We start from the raw sequence: 22404 nt of genomic DNA, 5'->3' as shown, positions 1-22404 counted from the left end.
TCTTGCACACGTCCTTGTGGAGGGTTCATTCCGTAGGAATCACCTGACTCCTCCGACTGAGGCAATCTGCTAAGACATTCAAGTCGCCCTGGATAAACCTCGTTAACAGGGAGATGCCTCGATCTCTTGACCAAATGAGCAGGTCCCTTGCTATCTCGTACAGCGTCAGGGAGTGGGTGCCTCCTTGCTTGGAAATGTATGCCAAGGCTGTGGTATTGTCGGAGTTGATCTCCACCACCTTGTTTCGAAGGAGACTCTTGAAGTTCATCAAGGCCAGGTGGACTGCCAAAAGCTCCTTGCCGTTGATGTGCAAGCTCCTCTGACTTGAGGTCCACAGACCTGAGCATTCCCAACCGTCCAGGGTCGCACCCCAACCCAAATCCGACGCGTCCGAGAATAGTACGTGGTTTGGTTTCTGAACTGCTAGGGAAAGTCCCTCTCTTAGACTGATACTGTCGTTCCACCAATTCAGGCATGCCTTTACTGTTTCGGAGATCGGGATTGAGACCGTCTCTAACGTCTTGTCCTTTATCCAGTGAAAAGCTAGATGGAACTGGAGAGGTCGAAGGTGTAGCCTTCCTAGAGAGACAAACTGCTCCAGGGATGATAGAGTTCCTACTAGACTCATCCAATTCCTGACTGAGCAACGTTCTCTCTTCAACATCAGTTGGATTATGAGCAGGGCTTGCTCTATTCAGGGGGCAGACGGAAAAGCCCGAAAAACTGGACTGCGAATCTCCATCCCTAAATACAGTATAGTTTGGGATGGAATCAGCTGGGACTTTTCCATGTTGACCAAAAGTCCCAATTCCTTGGTCAGATCCAATGTCCAATGAAGATCCTGCAGACAGCGATGACTGGACGAGGCTCTGAGAAGCCAGTCGTCCAAGTATAGGGAGGCTCGGATTCCCGATAAATGGAGGAATTTTGCAACATTCCTCATAAGCCTCGTAAACTCGAGAGGAGCAGGACTTAGGCCAAAGCACAGGGCCCGAAACTGGTACACCACATTGTCGAAAACAAACCTCAGAAAAGGTTGGGAATCTGAGTGAATGGGGATGTGGAAGTATGCGTCTCTTAGGTCAAGAGAGACCATCCAGTCTCCCTTTCTGACCGCTGCTAAGACTGATTTCGTGGTCTCCATGGTGAACTTTGTCTTCGTAACAAAGACGTTTAGTGCACTGACGTCTAGCACCGGTCTCCAACCTCCTGTCTTCTTCGGTACTAGGAAGAGACGGTTGTAAAACCCCGGTGATTGAAGGTCCGAGACTTTCACCACCGCTCCCTTCTCTAGCAAAAGAGACACTTCTAGTTTCAGGGCTTGTCTCTTTGATTCCTCTCGGTATCTGGGAGAGAGGTCGATGGGGGAAGACGTTAGAGGAGGTTTGTGTACAAATGGAATTTTGTACCCCTCTCTGAGCAACCTCACAGATTGTTGGTCTGCGCCCCTCTTCTCCCAGGCTTGCCAGAAGTTCTTGAGTCTGGCACCTACTGCTGTCTGAGGCTGCGGGCAGTCAGACTCTGCCACGTGAGGACTTGGCTCCTCTCTTCTTTCCTCTCTTTCCCTCGGCACGAGTACTTCCCCTGCTGGGAGCTCTGCCACGAAAGGGCGGAATAAATCTGGACGGCGGAGTGTCTATCCTTGGTCTTGCAGAAAAGGATGTCGAAGGAGTCCCTTTGCGAGCAGAGGACGCAACCAAGTCATGGGTGTCCTTCGGCACGAGTGACAAAGCTATGTCCTTAACCAAATGTTCAGGGAACAAAAACTTAGATAAGGGAGCAAAGAGTAGTTCAGATCTTTGACAGGGATTAACTCCTGCCGACAGAAAAGAGCAAAGGGACTCTCGCTTCTTAAGGACTCCTGAAGTAAAAGAGGAGGAGAGCTCATTGGAACCATCGCGGATGGCTTTATCCATGCAGGACATAATAAGTACGGAGACATCTCTATCAGCCGATGAGATTTTCCTACTTAAGGCTCCCAAACACCAGTCAAGGAAGTTGAAAACTTCAAAGGCTCTATAAATGCCTTTCAGCAGATGGTCAAGGTCCGAGGAGGACCAACTAATCTTCGAGCATCTCATGGCTAGGCAGCGGGGAGAGTCTACAAGGCTTGAGAAGTCGCCCTGGGCAGAGGCAGGGACTCCCAAGCCGAGAACTTCTCCCGTGGCATACCAGACGCTCGATCTAGACGAGAGTTTAGATGGAGGGAAGGCAAAGGCCGTCTTCCCCAAACTCCTCTTGGTTTCCAACCAATCGCCTAAAAGCCGTAAAGCTCTCTTGGATGAGCGAGAGAGCACAAGTTTTGTAAAGGCTGGCATGTCAGCAGGTACGCCTAGAACAAACTCAGACGGCGGCGAACGAGGAGCAACAGAGACGAAGTGATCGGGAAACAACTCCTTAAATATTAACATGACTTTCTTAAAGTCCATTGATGGAGGAACTGTTCTGGGTTCATCTACATCTGAAGGATGATCCTCAGGCTGAGGGTCAGCAACGTCCTCTTCTGAAGGCTCTTCATCTGACAACTGCTGAGAAACAAGCAAAGGGGTTGGCAATGCTTGACACGCAGCGTCCACACGCACTGGTGCATTAGTAGCGGACCAGGACGCAACGTCATGTAACTGCTTGACAGTCTGTGAACTGTCAACAACAACAGGTGCGTGAGGACGCACAGCGTCCACTCGAGACTGCTTTGACTGCCTAGTCTGAGCAGTCAAAACAACTCTAGACTGCGGTGGTTGACGCTCAGCGTCAAAACAAGTCAACTCCGATGGTTGGTGAACGTCCTGAACGTCAACAGGAGCATTAGCAAGTGGCCTAACGTCCAAATGCGGCTGAAAATCCACAAGAGACCGCATCGAGTGAGGTTCTAAATAACTTGACTGACGTGACTTGGCTACGCCAACGTCAACAGGACGCACAAAGGTTCGTTTGGGTGGCTGAAGGCCAGGATCTCGATGAGATAAACGGCTAGGCTCAACGGAAACCTTATCGGCAGAATAGTCTTCCATAAGGGAGGCAAGCTTAGACTGCATGTCCTGCAGTATAACCCATTTAGGGTCCACGGGAATGGGTGCGGTAAACGACGGGGTTAACGTCTGAGACGACACAACCTTGCCTTGCTTAGGCGGCGAGCAGTCATCCGATGACTGCAATGGGTCAGAACTGTCCCAATGACTACATCCAGGACGCTGGACCTGTCCTGAAAGGACCGACTTCCGCTTAAGAGGCCTAGAAACCTTGCTCCACGGTTTCTTGCGCGAAAAGCCTTCGGAAGACGAGGAGAAAATGGGCTCTCTCGTCTTATGGTAGGGGCGATCTTGGTGAGATACGCCTGATACCATAGAGGGAACGTCTGTTCGCTGATCAAGGCCTCTCGAACCCATAAGTCATACGACATTACTTCTCCCCTGGGCTTGGGAGCTTGCAAGAGGTCTCGGACTAGGTGAACGACAGGCACGAACAGACGAACCCTCGGTCGCAACACTGTTCACAACACTTTGCGCACTAATCACTTTCCCACTATTTTCCGCTGTGGCACTCTGACACTTAAGCTCTTTCACGTCAGCCATGAGTTGATTACGATCAGTTGCTAACGCTTCAACTCTTTCCCCCAAGGCATGAATAGCACGTAACATGTCTTGCATAGATGGTTCCTGAGTGCTAGAAGGGGGGTTAGGAACAACCACTACAGGGGAAGGATTAGGTTCAGGGGCATGTGGAGAGGAAAAATCTACAGACCTAGAGGAACTCCTCCTTACCCTATCTCTCTCTAGCCTACGAGCATACTTATCGTATTCGAGCCAATCGAATTCCGAAAGGCCCACGCATTCCTCATACCGATCTCCCAATTGACAGGTTTTACCCCGACAATTGGAACACACAGTATGTGGGTCGAGAGATGCCTTTGGAAGACGCCTATTACAGTCCCTAGCATTACACTTACGAAATCTAGGTACTTGTGAAGGGTCAGCCATTTTGAATTAGTCAAAGAAAGTCCAAAAAACAATCCAAGTCATCAACAATTAAATCTGTTCAATAAAGAGTTCAAGAGTTTAAGTTGAGGAAAAACACTTGCACTGCGAAAGCTCAAACCAAAATGAAGTACTTCACCAAATATGTTGAGAAAACTCCAGGTTCTACAGCGAGTAATGATACGTCTTGTCGTCAAGGTCGACAGAGAAGAATTGAAGGGTTTGTTTACATGCAAGAGTGGTATCTGGCCGATAGTTGGCGCTGGTGGGCACACCCGCAACCTTCATAGCGATCGCTCGCGAGTTTTTTGAGTGTGTTTTCTGTCGAGCCGCTGAGTAGCAGCTATTATATATTCACCGGCTAAGTTAAATATTTAAAAATATAATATACAATGACATTAAATGACTCTTCTCCCTATACTATATTCAAAAGCTGTTTTTTTTTTTATTTTCAAATGAATATAAAGGATATAAAGCTATTAACTTTTTCCTTACTATTTCACAGAGTACTGTATACTGAAAACAATATAAAAGTATCAACTCTTCTTTTTCTATTCATCTGATTTTATTAAAACCTTTACAAAATAAATTCATTCTCTGTTATGCAAGGGCAAAAGATAGATTAAAACCTTGGAAACATAAATGACATACATTTAGAACAAGACATCACATTCTTATAACATTATGGAAATTAACATGAATAATAGGGATAATGATTTTAAATGAAAAAAAAAAATACTGTACAATATGAGGAAAACTGAAAACAATTACAAAGTTAAGGAGAATTAATCTAAAAGATGAAGAACTTTAATTTACTTGCCTTGACTAAATTGCAGTCGGTTTCATCACTTTGATCAGGACAGTCAAATAAGAAATCACACCGCTGACTTATTTTCACACATGAACCATCATCACAAGTGAACTGTCCTTCCTTAAAAAAAAAAAAAAATTACTTAAAGGGGAAGTACACTTCAACATTCTATTTGACAAAATTCATGTGTATCTACTGTAATACACATACCGTATAAGCATTAAATTACCACTTATTGTCAAGGGAATTACTGTACAACCAGTGTTTAGTATGGCTTTTCAGATTTAATGTTAGTTGTGTACTTGAAGCACTTAACTAAGTTAAAACAAAAAATAAATGATCACATGGTATTCATTATTGCCTCAAGGTCTATTATCTATAACTACAGTGCAGTACATTAAAGTACATTTTTATGTATATGCAGTGTTAAATGTGTTTTTGTTAAAAAAAACTTTTCCAATCTTGTATTTACTTTGTATCAAAACATTATGTATTGTGCTGGGGTAAATTTTGAAATTTAGAGAATCTTTTTGAGGAGAGCAAAATCCTCACCATTCACAATTCTTAATTATATTGTTATGAATAATGTCAAATACAATGCGCATAGGCCAGCCTTAAGCCAGGTTTTTTTAGTAATCTGAGTTGGTAACATAACATAGGACCCATTCTTTATTTATTCATTGAAGTCAATGACTGCTTGTAGTTCATACAAAATAATTTATGATTGTAAACCCCAAAAAATTATCTTGCATCTTAAAGAGTTAATCTTTCCTTTGAACAATGTATTGAACATTTTACTCATTGACATATACATTATGATAATTTTATTTAAAATAAAACATTTATTGAATCAAATTCAGCTAAATGATTTACGATTTTGAATACCAACACACCAATTCAAACCTCAATTTTCCTTCATTTACCTTGCAAGTTGTGAACACAAGAGGAATAGGGGCTTCCTGTACTAGCGAACAAAGATCCTTTCGCACAACCCAATCGTGACGTCCCAAAGGATACTGATCTGTTTATGGAGAGGAAAACAAAATGACATATAAAATCATATCATATAACTAATATCTAAATTTCATGTTAGGTCTTATTCATGCACACATTATACCCCATGAAAATATATCATGTACTGTATAAATTAATCTTAAACTGATTTAAACTATAATTTTATACAAGGGAAATGTAAGTGAGGAGAATTCAGTAAATTGTATCATAAGATGATGGATTGATCAAAACTATTCATCTTAAATTCAAATTCTTTAGAAGATGAATAAAAAACTGAAGTTGCTCTTTTCTGGGTCGAACCTGTGGCGCCGGGCGAAAAGTCCTTCTTGTATACCTTTTCTGATAAAAACCTTCCAATTATACCAGAGAAAGATAAAAGCATGGAATGCTGAGGTTACAACCCTCGCGCGAGCACCTTTTGGGTGTCGTGTATAAAGCAAAGGCGCGTGAAATCCACTATTCACAGGTTGTCTTCCATTTAGTTAATTCCTTCGCCAAAGGGATGGGCCGATACAGAGGCCCTAGACACATCCCCATCGCCGCACCACCCACGCCACGACGCGAGCGCCATCTGAACTACATCCTTCTTTTTGGAATTCAAAGTGTTGAATGGTTTCGTTGTGCTCTCGGTCTTTTTTATCTATCGTGGATTTATTTTGTCATGTCCGAAGCTCCATCTTCACACATTCCAATGTTAAGTACCATAGTTTGTTTTGACAGTATTTTATTGTACCGGGCTTGTGTTTTATATCCAGTATAGTCTGTTTTATTATTCCCGTCTGGCCTTTCATGGCGGCCATTGTTTGTTCACTTGTTTGGGAATTCATCTTTTTCTGCCCGTTTAGTACTCTGTCTCTTAGGTTCTTGGTTAAGTCCCTGGCCTTATGCCTTTAGAACCGTTATTATTTTTATTTTTTTGTGTATTTATGCTCATGGTACTTTTTGCTAGTAAGTCCAGCCTACGATCGAGATAGCGATTTAGCTTTGTTTTTGTTTAGTAACCGCCCGAGGCGTTCGTCACTCGACTGTGCTATTTATTTTAAGTTTTAACGGATGCTATTCTTCGATCGTAGTGTTATATGGATGTACATTTTTATTTTATACGTTTATAATAGTGTTTTGTGATTTTTAGTCCTGTTTTTGTGTCCAAGAGAGCGAGAGATTGGGGTCCCCGTTTTCTGTTCGCAGTCACGAGTTACCCCTTTCTCTCGTTTTCTTTCTTAGTTCCGGTGGGGGAGCGGATTTCCCGTTTTCCGTTTTGTGCGTTCAGCGAGTTCTCCCTCCCTCACCTCTCCCCCTCTGGGTGGATGATAACTTACGAGTTATTTATTTTTCGTGACTTTTCAATTGTTAGCGTTATTTTGGTCCGTGTTTCGTCCTCTCCCCGTTACGGCTCGGGAGTAGTTATGAACGTTTTCCACTCCGCCTTGAGTTATACTCCGCCACGAGGGATTCTCAATAACTTTCGTTCTATTGTTATATTTATATTGTTTACTACATGGGACGGGCTTCATATTGTTTAGATACGACCCTCCGGTGGCCCTTACTTCGGTCTCAGGCCACGGCCATATCCACAATAGCCTTTGTTATTACAACTGTGTTGTTATTCACAATAATTATTCAGGACCTTTCTTCTCCCTCCGGCCTCACCGGAGATCGTAAATACGCTTTACTATATCTAAGCTTTAGTCTTTAGCTACGACTTAGCTTTTTATCTTTCACAATTGAATTATTAGCCACAATTGAATTATTCAGGGCATCTCATTATCCTCCGGCGTCACCGGAGGTCGCCCAAACACTTAACACTTAAAGTTGCCTTAGCTAATTAGCTAAGGCTCCTTTATTCAGGACATTTCATTACGGTCCGGCCTCACCGGAGCTCCGGCTTCACCGGAGGTCGCCCATACACTTCACACTTATATTTGCCTTGCCTTTAGCTAAGGCTGGTGTTTGTATTTATTTTAAGGGAATGTCACTGCTTCCCCGACCCTTGGAGGTCGGCGGATTACTTTAAGCTTATTATCCTTATGTCATTAACAGACATTGGGTGCATTACAAATATACAGACAATTGAATTTTAAAGTGCCAACAATGGTATGGGGCAGTATCAACTTAAAGTTAATAGTTAGTTGTTTGGTCAATGCAATATGGGTGCTTAGGTAATTCAGTGAGTGCCAGAACTCTAAAATAATAGGTTTTTATCCCTTATCAGAGTTTCAAGCATCACCAGACTCATGTCTCCTTTCTTTTACAGAAGGCCCGTTGTACTGCTGAAGGATGCTCTGCCTCGTTCAGCGACCCCGTTGGGCATGACCTCTGCCGGTCTCATGCTCACTGCTCCATTCCCTTTATCCAGGAACCGGGACAGGCCCAATACCCAGTGTGGTTCCCGGATTTGTGCTCGTTCTGTTACGAGTTGTCGTCAGTTCTGCTGAATGATGATGTAAGTGGGTTTTCCCTTTGTTCCTTATTTCTCGTTGGCAGACACTAATACAGACATGAATATGATATACACAGTATATTTAGGAGGGCAAACCCCCTCCTCCATCACTAATCACTGCAAATCTTACAGGCCGATGATGTCTCTCTTCGGTCAGCAAGGGCTACTCTTCGGCCATGGGTGTCGGGCTTTGGCAGGAATGCCCCGTCTGGCGCACCCTATCTCCTCGATGGGGATATGGCCTCCCGTCTCTTCCCAGGCTCGACTACTGCTGCAGTCTCTCCTGACCTTGCTGCCCCTTTAATTGAAGAAGTCAGGGCTACCATTTCCGTGGAGGACGAAACCCTCGTACCGATGGACATGGCTGGTCTGGATATAGACGTAGAACCCAGGGACGAGCAGGTAAGTGGTGCCGAGTTGGTGGAAACCCTTTTCTCTCCTACTCCCTCTTCTACCTCTTCCTTTCTAGGTTTTGATAACTCTAAGGCTTCTCCTCGGGATCCCTCTGCCTCCGTACGACCCAAGGTGAAGCCACTTCGAACTTATAAGACTTCAGCTTTGCCAGTATCAACGTCACCGGTCCCCGGACCCTCGACAGCTCCTGATATTCATATTGCTCCTCGTAAAACCACTACTCCTAAGAAGTCTAAGTCTACCAAATCCAAGAAAAAACCAACGGGTGACTTTCAGGTACCCTGGGCTGATCTCCTCCCCATCCAACTGATCAAAGGATTGGTCAGGGATCAAGTTCAACATCACTCTGGTGCAATAACAGAGATTAAGGATATGATGGCTACTCTGATCCACGCCGGAACTCAGTTCCCTCCCCCTTCTGCCCCAGACGCATCGAAGCTGCCGCCCTTCGATGAAAACAATCCTTGGCGGTTTGCTTTGCATGCTCCATTCGTAGATGGCTCCCTAACTCTGGAGGGCATGGGCACCCGCCCTCTAGAGGACCTGGAGTTCTATCCCCCGGGCCTAGCATTCCCGTTCAATGGTTTTGTACGGTTAAAGGAACATGCATTGGTCCGTATGGACAAGGTACCGAAGGAAACGGTCATATTTCCAAAAGAGCAGGCCCAGGCTATCTGGGCCAGAACACTATCAGAGTGGGGGTGTATTAACTCCAAGCTCACCCCTCACAAGGGTTCCTACACTATTTTTACGACAGCGGCCTCCATCTCTTTGCCGCTCATAGACAAAGTCACAGAGCTGACTATACAGGCCATCAAAGAAGGCTCTTCCATGCCGGCTCTCAAGGAGACGGACCCCACCTCTTTGCTTATTCCGGGTTCCTCGGCAGCCTGGGATGCTGCGGCCTCTACCTTCACGGTGGGGAAACTAGACCCGGACTGTGCCTCTACTCTTTTCTCTGAGAAGCTTCCCAGATTAATAGAGAGTCTTCTCAAAACTGAGTTCGAGACCCGTACTAGACTTGCTAGGTCCCTCCGATCCATCACCTCCATGGAGTCCCTTGCATCTCTTTACCCAGAGGAAACGCTGTTCAGAGTCGCCACAAAGAACCAGCTGCTATCCTACCAAATAGATCTCCATGACTTCTGGTCAGCACGGGTTAGTTGCAGGAAGTTCGTTCTGTCGGAGGCCACCATCAGGCATGAGCCGAACAGACTGATAGCTTCCTCCTGCTGGGGTAAGACCCTCTTCCCTCAGACCGAGGTGGATAAGGTTCTTCAGGACGCAGCGAGGGCAAACCAGAATTTGCAGGTAAGGTGGGGTCTCTCAGCCAAAAAGAGGTTCGAACCCCAGAGACACACATTCTTCAAGAAGAAGCTGAGGTTTAGTCCTTACAAAGCGGCCCGGGGTACCTCGTCCCCACAGCCTTCCGCGGCCTCGACTTCTCGACAACAGGCGCCTCCTCAGCAGGTAGTCTACCTCGCTGCTCCCCCTGGTACACAGCCCAACCCCTCTTGGATGCCCTCACCTGCATACAACCCTGCCTACGAACCCTCCGGTTCCTTTCGTGGATACCAAAGAGGGAGTTCCAGAGGTAGAGGACAGTTCCGCCAACGCGGCGGGCCCAGAGCAAGGGGTTCCCGTGGAGGGAGGGGCCCTAAGTTCACTCCCTCCCAATGATGTGATGCCGGTAGGAGGGAGACTTTATCACTTCCGGGATCATTGGACCTTCAGTCCATGGGCTCACAGCATAATATCAAGGGGCTTGGGTTGGAAATGGTCACAGGGATCCCCTCCTCCACCGGTGACCTTCTTCCAGAGACCCACTCCCATCCTGGAAGAGTACACTGCGGAGTTACTCAAGAAGAGAGCAATCAAGCGGGTTCGATCCCTGAAGTTCCAAGGCCGCCTGTTTACAGTCCCGAAGAAAGACTCGTCGGCGTTGAGGGTAGTTCTGGACTTGTCGAAGCTCAACTCTTACATCCTTTGCGACAAGTTCCGTATGCTGACTATCTCTCAGGTACGGACCTTACTTCCCCGTGGGGCCGTCACCACCTCTATCGATCTTACCGACGCCTATTATCATGTCCCAGTAGCTCGAAACTTCTCTCCTTATCTAGGCTTCCGTCTCGGCAAGAGAGCCTTCGCATTCAAAGTCATGCCCTTCGGTCTCAGCATTGCCCCCAGGGTATTCACGAAACTGGGGGAGACGGTGCTCGAGCAACTCAGACACCAAGGGATACAAATCGTCGCCTATCTGGACGATTGGCTCATTTGGGCCCAGTCGCACCAGGAATGCAAAAGAGCTACGTCGAAGGTACTCCATTTTCTCGCCAAACTGGGCTTCCAAGTCAACCTCCGGAAGTCCCGCCTACAACCATCAAGCCTCTTCGAATGGTTAGGCATCCGTTGGGACCTCTCAAAGCACAAGCTCTCCCTTCCTCCCAAGAAGGTGAGGGAGATAGCTTCCAAGGTCAGGAACTTTCTCAAACACAAACAGGTGTCCAGAAGAGCTTTAGAACGAGTCCTCGGCCTACTCCAGTTTGCCTCACTGACCGATCTCCTATTAAAAGCCAAACTCAAAGACATCAATCGAGTTTGGAGAAAGAGGGCGACAATACCTTTAAGAGACAAGACCTCGAAGATCCCCTCTGTCTTGAAAATGAGACTACAACCATGGTCCGATCGGAGGAACCTCTCCAAGTCGGTTCCTCTACAGTTCCCCTCTCCACAAGTGACAATTCATACCGACGCGTCTCTGAGTGGTTGGGGGGGTTACTCCCAACATCAGATGTGTCAGGGCTCTTGGTCACCCGCCATGAGACAGTTCCATATCAATGTTCTCGAAGCCATGGCGGTGTTCTTGACCCTGAAGAGAATCTCCCCTCCGAGGTCGACCCACATCAGAGTAGTCTCAGACAGCACGGCCGTAGTCCACTGCCTCAACAGAGGGGGGTCCAAATCACCCAACCTGAATCAGATCCTGGTCACTATCTTCACCTTGGCAGCCGACAAAGACTGGTTCCTGTCAGCAACTCACCTAGCAGGAGTCCAGAATGTGATAGCAGACGCATTATCCAGGACGAGCCCACTGGAATCGGAGTGGTCCCTGGACATGCACTCCTTCCGGTGGATACTCAGGCTGGTTCCAGGTCTCCAGGTAGATCTATTCGCGACCCGACTCAATCACAAACTCCCGTGTTATGTGACACCGAACCTGGACCCTCAGGCTTATGCCATGGACGCATTAACCCTGGATTGGAACCATTGGCAGAAGATCTTCTTATTCCCTCCAGTGAATCTTCTACTGAAAGTCTTGCACAAACTCCGCTCCTTCAACGGGGTAGTAGCTTTAGTGGCACCTCACTGGCCAAAGAGCAGTTGGTTTCCTCTCCTCCTCGAGTTGAAACTCCGTCCCTTCAGGATCCCATTCCCCAAACTGACCCAGGTGGTCCAAACACGGACTGTGTCAGATTCCTCAAGGATAGCCAAAACCCTAACTTTGTGGATTTCATGAAGTTTGCGGCACGTAGGGACGCAAACATCGACCCAGATAATGTCCTCTTTATAGAATCAGACAAAAGGGACTCAACGATTCGCCAATATGATTCGGCGGTTAAGAAACTAGCGGATTTCTTAAGGACTTCAGACCATTCGGTTATGACTCCTAATTTAGCCATCTCCTTCTTTAGGTCCATTTTTGACAAAGGCCTAGCAGCTAGCACTATAACCACCATTAAGTCAGCTCTGAGGAAAGTCTTCCTGGTTGGGTTTAACATTAACCTGGCGGAGTCTTATTTCTCATCTATTCCAAAAGCATGTGCTAGGCTTCGACCTTCGGTCCGTCCTCAAAAGGTCTCTTGGTCTCTAAATGATGTCCTCAAACTGGCCTCCGACACAGACAACGAATCCTGCTCTTATATCACTCTTCTTAGGAAGACTTTATTTCTAACAGCTTTGGCCTCGGGTTCCAGAATCTCAGAACTAGCAGCTCTCTCACGAAACTCAGAGAACATGGATTTCCTCCCTTCAGGTGAGGTACTTCTTTCACCAGACAGGGCGTTCCTAGCTAAGAACGAGGACCCCCAAAATAGGTGGTCCCCTTGGAAGATTATTCCTCTTATCCAAGATACTTCTCTATGTCCGGTCACCACTCTCAGGGCCTTTTTAGCTAGGACTGCTACCCGATCGTCTGGCCCCTTGTTTATCAGAGAACAAGGAGGTACCATTTCCATACGTGGCATTAGGCAACAGATCCTATACTTCGTTAAACAAGCCAATCCGGGATCATTTCCCCATGCTCATGATATCCGATCGATAGCTACCTCCATCAATTATTTCCAGAATATGGACTTTGATAACCTTAAGAAGTACACGGGTTGGAAATCTCCTATGGTCTTCAAACGCCACTATCTAAAGAACTTACAGGCTCTTAAATATCCAACGGTTGCAGCTGGGAGCCTTATCTCTCCCCATTGATCTTTTGTTCTTCCTTTCATCCATCTCTTCTCTTCTCCCTCCTACCCGCCACTCGCACCACGACGCCGCTTCCTTGGTGGTTCGTTAGCCCTAAGTGTATTACATATTAGGTTAATATGATTGTAACTATTATTGTTTTCCCTTGTTATTAAGTGGGGATATTCTTAGCCATGTCAGTTTTGTTGCATGTTTTCCTCTGATACTCAGAGGTTTCCTTGTTATCATGTTTGTTTATCCTTACTCTCACTATGCCCTGTGGCTAGTTTATATTTTATGCCTACTTACCTGAATTATATATGATTTTCTTTACATGGTGTTGTTTCTCTCCCCTTATTAAATTAGTAGTAATTGTTGGGCTTGGAAGGCATTCTCTGGTACATTTTCGCCCGGCGCCACAGGTTCGACCCAGAAAAGGGATTTTGACGAAGGAAAAATCTATTTCTGGGGAGAGACCTGTGGCGCCCGGCGAAACCCTTCCCCTTATTTTACACGATCCCACCCTTTCCTTTCCAAGCCATCATGGTCAATACAGAAGGATGTTGTTCAGATGGCGCTCGCGTCGTGGCGTGGGTGATGCGGCGATGGGGATGTGTCTAGGGCCTCTGTATCGGCCCATCCCTTTGGCGAAGGAATTAACTAAATGGAAGACAACCTGTGAATAGTGGATTTCACGCGCCTTTGCTTTATACACGACACCCAAAAGGTGCTCGCGCGAGGGTTGTAACCTCAGCATTCCATGCTTTTATCTTTCTCTGGTATAATTGGAAGGTTTTTATCAGAAAAGGTATACAAGAAGGACTTTTCGCCGGGCGCCACAGGTCTCTCCCCAGAAATAGATTTTTCCTTCGTCAAAATCCCTTTTTTAGCTAGAGAAGTGGTTTTCAAAATCTGAATTTATTTTAATATAAAAATACATATGCATGACATGTATTTTGCAACAGCATTTCTACTGGAAATACTGTTCTGTATTTCATAAGCATATTTTTCACCCTCATATAATCCACTGAGGAAGAAGATCCATAGAATAGGACACATATATAAACAAATTCAACTCAGAAATGGGCCATACAGCTTAACTGGAAATTTAGCGAATATTTCTATTTAATGTTTCAAGACAAATTATTGCATTGCTAATTTAGTACAAGCTTATCAAACAAATTATGTTACATTATCACTATACAGGTACTAATTTGTGAATTGTTTCCAAATAAATCACAACTAATATATCAAAAAGCTGCATTTGGCAACAGGCAGCCAGTACTGTATAAGACTTATAAAGAGGAGAAGTATTTGTCTCATTTTTTGAGGCACATATATCAAATGGAACTTACTAGCCTTTGTAGAAATCATTGTTGCATTTGTAGTCGTATCCAACAGATAGGTCAACACCCAATTATCTCCAGACCATTGGAGATTGGAGTAATAAAATCCTTGAAAATATGGCTTGCTATCTAGAGTACCAATGATCAAGAATGTTTGATCAAATAAAGAGTCAGCACAAAGTCCACGTACCTACAACAGAACATTTCATTCTTTATGAAAGTGGATAAACCAAAGTGTTTACATTGCCTAAAAGATCCTGTAGATTGCTCTTGAAGGTAGAAGCTGGGACATGCAGTACAGTACTAGGAAATAGTTCCATTTTTTTTATCTAGATGCTTAAAAAATGGTCTGAATTTTAAGTTATTCATGCTAAAAAAAATTGGAATTCTAATAAAAATGATATTTTGATTATAAAATAAATTTTTGAATATACTTACCGGTGAATATATAATAGCTGACGTCTCGGACGGCTCGACAGAAACACAAAAACTCGCGAGCGATCGCCATGAAGGTTGCGGGTGTGCCCACCAGCGCCGACTATCGGCCAGATACCGCATATACATGTAAACAGCCTCAGTTCTTCTCATTCCGCTGGGTCTCTATCGGGGAGGAAGGGAGGGCCTATAATTTATATATTCACCGGGTAAGTATATTCAATAATTTATTTTATAATCAAAATATCATTTTTAAATATTAAACTTAGCCGGTGAATATATAATAGCTGATTCACACCCATGGTGGTGGGTAGAGACCAGTATTAATACAAGATAGGCGTATATGCTTAGAGTTTTTGACAGTTATATCATAACAAAACCCAAATAAATATAGGTACCTGGTAAGGAAGCTGACTCTGACGATTACTCTGCCTTGTTAGTCCGCTTTCCTCACGAAGCCCAGCCATCCTCTCAAGATGCTGAAAGACTTCCAGGAGCTGTAGTATCCAGGGCGACAACCCATACAACAGGACCTCATCAAAACCCTTAATCTGGGCGCTCTCAAGAAATGACATTTGACCACCCGCCAAATCAAAAAGGATGCGAAAGGCTTCTTAGCCTTCCGTACAACCCAAAACAAGATTAAAAACATTTCAAGAGAAGATTAAAAGGATATTGGAATTAAGGGAATGTAGTGGTAGAACCCTCACCCACTACTGCACTCGCTGCAATGAATGGACCCAGTGTGTAGCAGTCCTCATAAAGAGTCTGGACGTCTTTTAAGTAAAATGAAGCGAACACCGACTTGCTCCTCCAAAAGGTCGCGTCCATAATACTTCGTAGAGATCTGTTTTGCTTAAAGGCCACGGAAGTTGCTATAGCTCTTACTTCGTGCGTCTTGACCTTAAGCAAGCAACGATCTTTTTCACTCAAATGAGAATGAGCCTCTCGGATTAAAAATCTAATAAAATACGATAAAGCATTTTTAGACATAGGCAATGATGGCTTCTTAACTGAGCACCACAAGGCCTCAGATCCACCTCGTAAGGATTTTGTATGAGCTAAATAAAACTTAAGAGCTCTGACTGGACACAGTACTCTTTCAAGCTCGTTGCCTACGATCTCTTACAGGCAAGGTATATCAAACAACTTAGGCCAAGGACGAGAAGGCAGTTCATTTTTGGCCAAGAAACCAAGCTGAAGTGAACATGTGGCTTTATCTGTAGAAAAGCCGATGTTCCTACTGAAGGCATGGATCTCACTGACCCTTTTAGCCGAAGCCAAGCACACTAAGAAAAGCGTCTTGAGGGTGAGATCCTTCAGGGAGGCTGAATGTAATGGCTCAAACCTGTCGGACATTAGAGACCTTAGGACCACGTCTAAGTTCCATCCAGGAGTTGCCATACGGCGCTCCTTAGAGGTCTCGAAGGACTTAAGGAGATCTTGGAGATCTTTATTATTGGACAGATCTAAGCCTCTATGTCTGAACACAGAAGCCAACATGCTCCTGTAGCCCTTAATAGTGGGCGCTGAGAGGGAGCGAACATTTCTCAGATGTAGGAGAAAGTCTGCAATTTGGGCTACAGAGGTACTGGAAGAGGAAATGGATGATGACTTGCACCAGTCTCTAAAGACTTCCCACTTCAACTGGTATACCTTGATGGTAGAAGCTCTCCTAGCTCTCGCAATCGCTCTGGCTGCCTCCTTCGAAAAACCTCGAGCTCTTGAGAGTCTTTCGATAGTCTGAAGGCAGTCAGACGAAGCGCGGGGAGGCTTTGATGAAGATCCCTTACGTGGGGCTGCCGTAAGAGATCCATCCTTAAAGGAAGACTCCTTGGGACGTCTACCAGCCATTGAAGTACCTCTGTGAACAACTCTCTCGTGGGCCAGAGGGGAGCAACCAACGTCAACCTTGTCCCTTCGTGAGAGGCGAACTTCTGCAGTACCTTGTTGATGATCTTGAACGGTGGGAATGCGTACGCGTCCAGGTGAGACCAGTCCAGTAAAAACGCATCTATGTGGGTCGCCTCTGGATCTGGGACTGGAGAGCAATAGGTCGGGAGCCTTTTGGTCAACGAGGTGGCAAAGAGGTCTATGGAGGGTTGACCCCAAGTCACCCAAAGACTATTGCACACGTCCTTGTGGAGGGTCCATTCTGTGGGGATCACCTGACCTCTCCGACTGAGACAGTCTGCCAAGACGTTCAAATCCCCCTGGATGAATCTTGTCAACAGGGAGATGCCTCGATTTTTTGACCAGATGAGGAAGTCCCTTGCGATGACGAACAGTATGTGGGAGTGAGTGCCTCCTTGCTTGGAGATGTACGCCAATGCTGTGGTGTTGTCTGAATTGACTTCTACCACTTTGTTTCGAAGAATGCTCTCGAAACTCATCAAGGCCAAGTGAACCCCTAACAACTCCTTGCCGTTGATGTGCATGCTCTTCTGATCCGACGTCCAAAGACCCGAACATTCCCGACCGTCCAGAGTCGCTCCCCAACCCAAATCCGACGCGTCTGAGAACAACACGTGGTTTGGGTTCTTGACTGCCAGGGACAGACCCTCTCGCAGACTTATGTTGCTGTCCCACCAGTTCAGGCATGCTTTTACTGGCTCGGAGACCGGGATTGACACAGCTTCCAAAGTCTTGCTCTTGTTCCAGTGTGAGTCTAGATGGAACTGGAGAGGGCGAAGGTGAAGTCTCCCTAGTGAGACAAATTGCTCCAGGGATGACAGAGTCCCTAAGAGGCTCATCCAACTTCTTACTGAGCAACGGTCTTTTTTCAGCATAAGGCGGACTTTGAGCAGGGCTTGCTCTCCGGGTGGCAGACGGAAAAGCCCGAAAAACTAGACTGCGAATCTCCATCCCCAAATAGAGAATAGTCTGGGATGGATTCAGTTGAGACTTTTCTAAGTTCACCAACAGTCCCAACTCCTTTGCCAGACCCAACGTCCAGTGAAGGTCCTGCAGACAGCGATGACGGGACGATGCTCTGAGAAGCCAGTCGTCCAAGTACAGGGAGGCTCGAATTCCCGATAAATGAAGGAATTTTGCCACATTCCTCATGAGCCTCGTAAACACGAGAGGAGCAGGGCTGAGGCCGAAGCACAGTGCTCGAAACTGGTACACCACATTCCTGTAAACAAACCTCAGATAGGGTTGAGAATCTGGGTGAATAGGAATGTGGAAGTACGCATCCTGCAGGTCGAGAGAGACCATCCAGTCTCACTCTCTGACCGCTGCTAGGACGGACTTCGTGGTCTCCATCGTAAATTTTGTTTTTATAACAAAAACGTTGAGCGCACTGACGTCCAGCACTGGCCTCCAACCTCCCGTATGTTTTGGGACTAGGCAGAGACGGTTGTAAAATCCCAGTGATTGAAGGTCCGAGACTTTCACCACCGCTCCCTTCTCTAGTAACAGAGACACCTGCTGTTGTAGAGCTTGTCTTCTTGACTCCTCTCGATACCTGGGAGAGAGGTCTAGAGGAACTGTTACTAGAGGAGGTCTGCGTACAAAAGGTATTTTGTACCCCTCCTTGAGCAACAACACAGACTCTTGGTCTGCACCCCTCTTCTCCCAGGCCTGCCAGAAGCTGTTCAGTCTGGCCCCTACCGCTGTCTGAGGACGTGGGCAGTCAGACTCTGCCACGGGAGGACTTGGATCCTCTCCTCTTGCCTCTCTTTCCGTCGGCACGAGCGCCTCCCCTGCTGGGGGCTCTGCCACGAAAGGGCGGGATAAATCTAGTCGCTGGGGTATCGACCTTGGGCCTCACGACATAAGACGACGAAGGAGCTCCCTTGCGAGCAGAAGTAGCCATCAGGTCGTGTGTATCCTCCTGCACAAGCGAAGCCGCAATGTCCTTAATCAGCTGTTGAGGAAACAAGGCAGCTGATAAGGGGGCAAAGAGAAGCTCCGACCTCTGACAGGGAGTAACTCCTGCTGAAAGGAAGGAGCAAAGAGTTTCCCTCTTCTTCAGGACTCCAGACGTAAAGGTGGCGGCGAGCTCATTGGAGCCATCGCGGATGGCTTTGTCCATACAAGACATAATAAGTACGGAAACATCCTGGTCGGCAGACGAGATCTTCCTGCTTAATGCTCCTAGAGACCAATCTAAAAAGTTAAAAACTTCGAAGGCCCTGAAAACCCCTTTAAGGAGATGGTCAAGGTCCGAGGCGGACCAACAAACTTTAGAGCGTCTCATGGCCAGGCGACGGGGAGAGTCTACAAGGCTTGAGAAGTCACCATGGGCAGAGGCAGGGACTCCCAAGCCGAGAACTTCTCCCGTGTCATACCAGACTCTCGCTCTAGAAGCTAGTTTAAAAGGAGGGAAGGCAAAGGCCGTCTTCCCCAAACTCCTCCTGGTAACCAACCAGTCGCCCAGCAAGCGTAAAGCCCTCTTAGAAGAGCGCGAGAGCACTAGCTTAGTAAAAGAAGGCTTCGCAGCAGCTAAGCCTAGCGCAAACTCTGACGGAGGCGAACGAGGAGCAGAAGTAACAAAATGGTCAGGGAAAAGATCCTTAAAAATCATCATGATTTTCTTAAAGTCCATCAAAGATTGAGCAGCCTTAGGCTCTTCTACGTCTGATAAAACATCCAAAGGAATATCAGTAGGCGGAGGATCAGCAACATCCTCATCTGAAGGAACCTCGTCCGACAACTGATAAGTCTCAAGAAAGGGAGAGACCTGCCGCGGTGGCAATGCTTGACAAGCAAAGTCCACACGCAAAGGAGCAGCAGTAGTAGTCGAGGCTACGTCAAGTCGCTGCTGAAAGGACTGACCAGCAACAACAACAGAAGCTGATGGACGCTCGACGTCAAGTCGAGACTGCCTTGACTGCCTAGACTGAGCAGTCAAAACAACCCTTGACTGCGGTGCTTGACGCTCAACGTCAAAACAAGGCAACTGAGCTGGTTGGCGAACATCCTGAACGTCAACACGAGACTGCGGCAGCGGCTGAACGTCAACACGAGACTGCGGCAGCGGCTGAAAGTCAACACGGGACTGCATCGAGTGAGGCTCCAAGTCATGTGACTGTCGTGACACACTACCGACATCACGCTTCGTAACGTCAAAAGGACGAGTAAAGGCTCGTTTGGGCGGCTGACGGCCAGAGTCTCGATCAGCGTAACGGCGAGGATCATCGTGAACCTGCTCAACGGTATACTCCTCAATAAGGGAGGCAAGCTTATTCTGTATATCCTGCAGGACAACCCATTTAGGATCAACGGGAGTCGGTACGGGCCGAGACGATGGTAACGTCTGTGACGGCAAAACATTGCTCTTACTGAGACTCTCGGAGCCCGTGTTACGCTTACGCTTAATCGGAGAACAGTCTTCCGACGACTGCAAAGGGTCAGAGCTGTCCCAATGGCTACAGCCAGGATGCTGGACCTGTCCTGAAGGGACTGACTTCCGCTTTAAGGGTCTAGAAACTTTGCTCCAAGGTTTCTTTTGCGAGAAGCCTTCGGATGACGAGGAGAAAACAGCCTCGCTCGTCTTATGGTAGGGGCGATCTTGACGAGACACGCCCGATACCGCAGAGGGAACGTCTGTTCGTTGGTTAAAGCCTCTCGTCCCCTTAAGTCCTACGACATTACTTCTCCCTGGTGCAGGGGAGCCTGAAAGAGGTCTCGGATTAGGTGAACGACAAGCACGAACAGACGAACCCTCGGTCGCAACACTAAAAACACTTTGCGCACTAATCACTTTATCCCCACGATTTTCTAATGTGGCACTCTGACACTTTAACACATTCACATCCGCCATGAGTTGATTACGGTCCGATGCTAACGACTCAACTCTCTCGCCCAAAGCTTGAATGGCAAGCAACATATCCCGCATGGATGGTTCATGAGTGCTAGTAGAGGGTTCAGGAACAACTACTACAGGGGAACGATTAGGTTCAGGGGCATGGGAGGAGGAAAAATCCAACGACCTAGAGGAGCTTCTCCTCACCCTATCTCTCTCAAGCTTACGAGAATATTTATCAAACTCTAGCCAGTCGAATTCCGAAAGTACCACGCACTCATCACACCGATCTCCTAATTGGCAGGTTTTACCCCGGCAATTAGAACACACGGTATGTGGGTCGAGAGAGGCCTTGGGAAGACGTTTGTTACAATCCCTAGCATTACATTTACGAAATTTAGGTCCAGGGATAGGAGAAGGGTCAGCCATTTTGAAAAGTCAAAGAAAATCCAAAAACAATCCAAAGTCATCAACAATAAACGCTATCCAAAAAAGGGTTCAAGAGTTTTAATTGAAGAGAAAAACACCTGTCACTGCGAAAGCTCAAAACCAAAAAGAAGTACTTCACCAAGAATGACGAAAACTCCAGGTCAACAGCGAGCGGAATCAACTTGTCGACAAGACCGACAGAGAAGAACTGAGGCTGTTTACATGTATATGCGGTATCTGGCCAATAGTCGGCGCTGGTGGGCACACCCGCAACCTTCATGGTGATCGCTCGCGAGTTTTTGTGTTTCTGTCGAGCCGTCCGAGACGTCAGCTATTATATATTCACCGGCTAAGTTTAATATTTAAAATTGGTTATTTCTATACTCACCTTATGTTCATACTGCTTCACTTTGGAAGCTCATATTTATCGACATTTACCCATAAAAATGATTTTCCTATTTCTATTCTTCCGACCAGCTAATGCTTCTAGTAAAGCAATACAACATCTAGCAGTAAATGTAAAGAAGCGAATCTGTAATACTCCCGAGTTTCTTTATCATTTCAGTCTGGAAGTTGAAACTATTTTGTATCCTCTTGACACCACTAGTGAGAGAGGAGGAGAGTGAGCTTGTATATGAATATTAGGCGAGTATAGAAATGACCAATTTTATTATCAAAATTCTGTTTATTTCTAGGAACCTCCCTTGACGTTTACATTGCTAAGTCAGCAAGATGGGATCAACCCCCTCTAATGGAGGTGGGACGACAGTAAAGAAAAGCAATAGAAAAAAAGTTCTAACCAAGTAACAAATATACCTGATTTGACTCACTAGTCTAGATAATTGGTAACAAAAATCTTAAAAAACACACTTGTAATATATAGCACCAGATTGTTTTAATAAGAATCCTTTAGAAATACTGGACTCCAGATATCCTCTAAATGAAAACTTAATCTAAATTTTATTTACTTAAATGTAAGTATTTAGGCTTACAATTTGTAAAAAATAAAATTATAAACTAATTAGGCTCGATATAGTATTAGATTACATCACCAGCTGTCAGTATAGGACCTAGAGCCCAGCTTTCTTCATAAACAAACCATGATTCTTTAGGGTAATGTTAACAAAATCTGATTTGGTATACCAATTGAGATGCCACTAAAACGTTTTCAAAAGAAAGAATCCTGCAAAAATTAATATGATGAACCTTAACCTTCAAGGCTTTCAAAAGATTTAGATACAGCTCTTTGTGAATTTCTGTAACCAAGCCTTTATCAAAAAAGTCACGGCATTTTTGGTTGTTAGGACAAATTGGGATCATAACACCACAAAATA

The 22404-nt window shown here is 45.9% G+C and overlaps 2 protein-coding genes across 3 annotated transcripts in view; one reads left to right on the top strand and one right to left on the bottom strand.

Annotated features, from left to right (window-relative positions):
• The window catches only part of LOC137648736 (protein abrupt-like), a 322135-nt gene that overhangs the window by 164420 nt on the left and 135311 nt on the right, over positions 1 to 22404 (top strand). The gene's annotated exons all lie outside the window — the stretch shown is intronic.
• Positions 1 to 22404, bottom strand: part of LOC137648734 (acetylcholine-gated ion channel acc-4-like) — a 70642-nt gene that overhangs the window by 42873 nt on the left and 5365 nt on the right. For both annotated transcript variants that reach the window (XM_068381801.1, XM_068381802.1), the window contains 3 exons: positions 14464 to 14644; positions 5709 to 5806; positions 4795 to 4905 (listed from right to left, as the gene is read on the bottom strand). In XM_068381801.1, coding sequence (XP_068237902.1) covers positions 4795 to 4905; positions 5709 to 5806; positions 14464 to 14644 — 390 coding nt within the window. The remainder of the gene's footprint in view (positions 1 to 4794; positions 4906 to 5708; positions 5807 to 14463; positions 14645 to 22404) is intronic.

This window comes from Palaemon carinicauda, chromosome 10 (assembly GCF_036898095.1).
Source record: "Palaemon carinicauda isolate YSFRI2023 chromosome 10, ASM3689809v2, whole genome shotgun sequence".
Lineage (NCBI taxonomy): Eukaryota > Metazoa > Arthropoda > Malacostraca > Decapoda > Palaemonidae > Palaemon > Palaemon carinicauda.
This window is presented reverse-complemented; position numbering and strand designations above follow the sequence as displayed.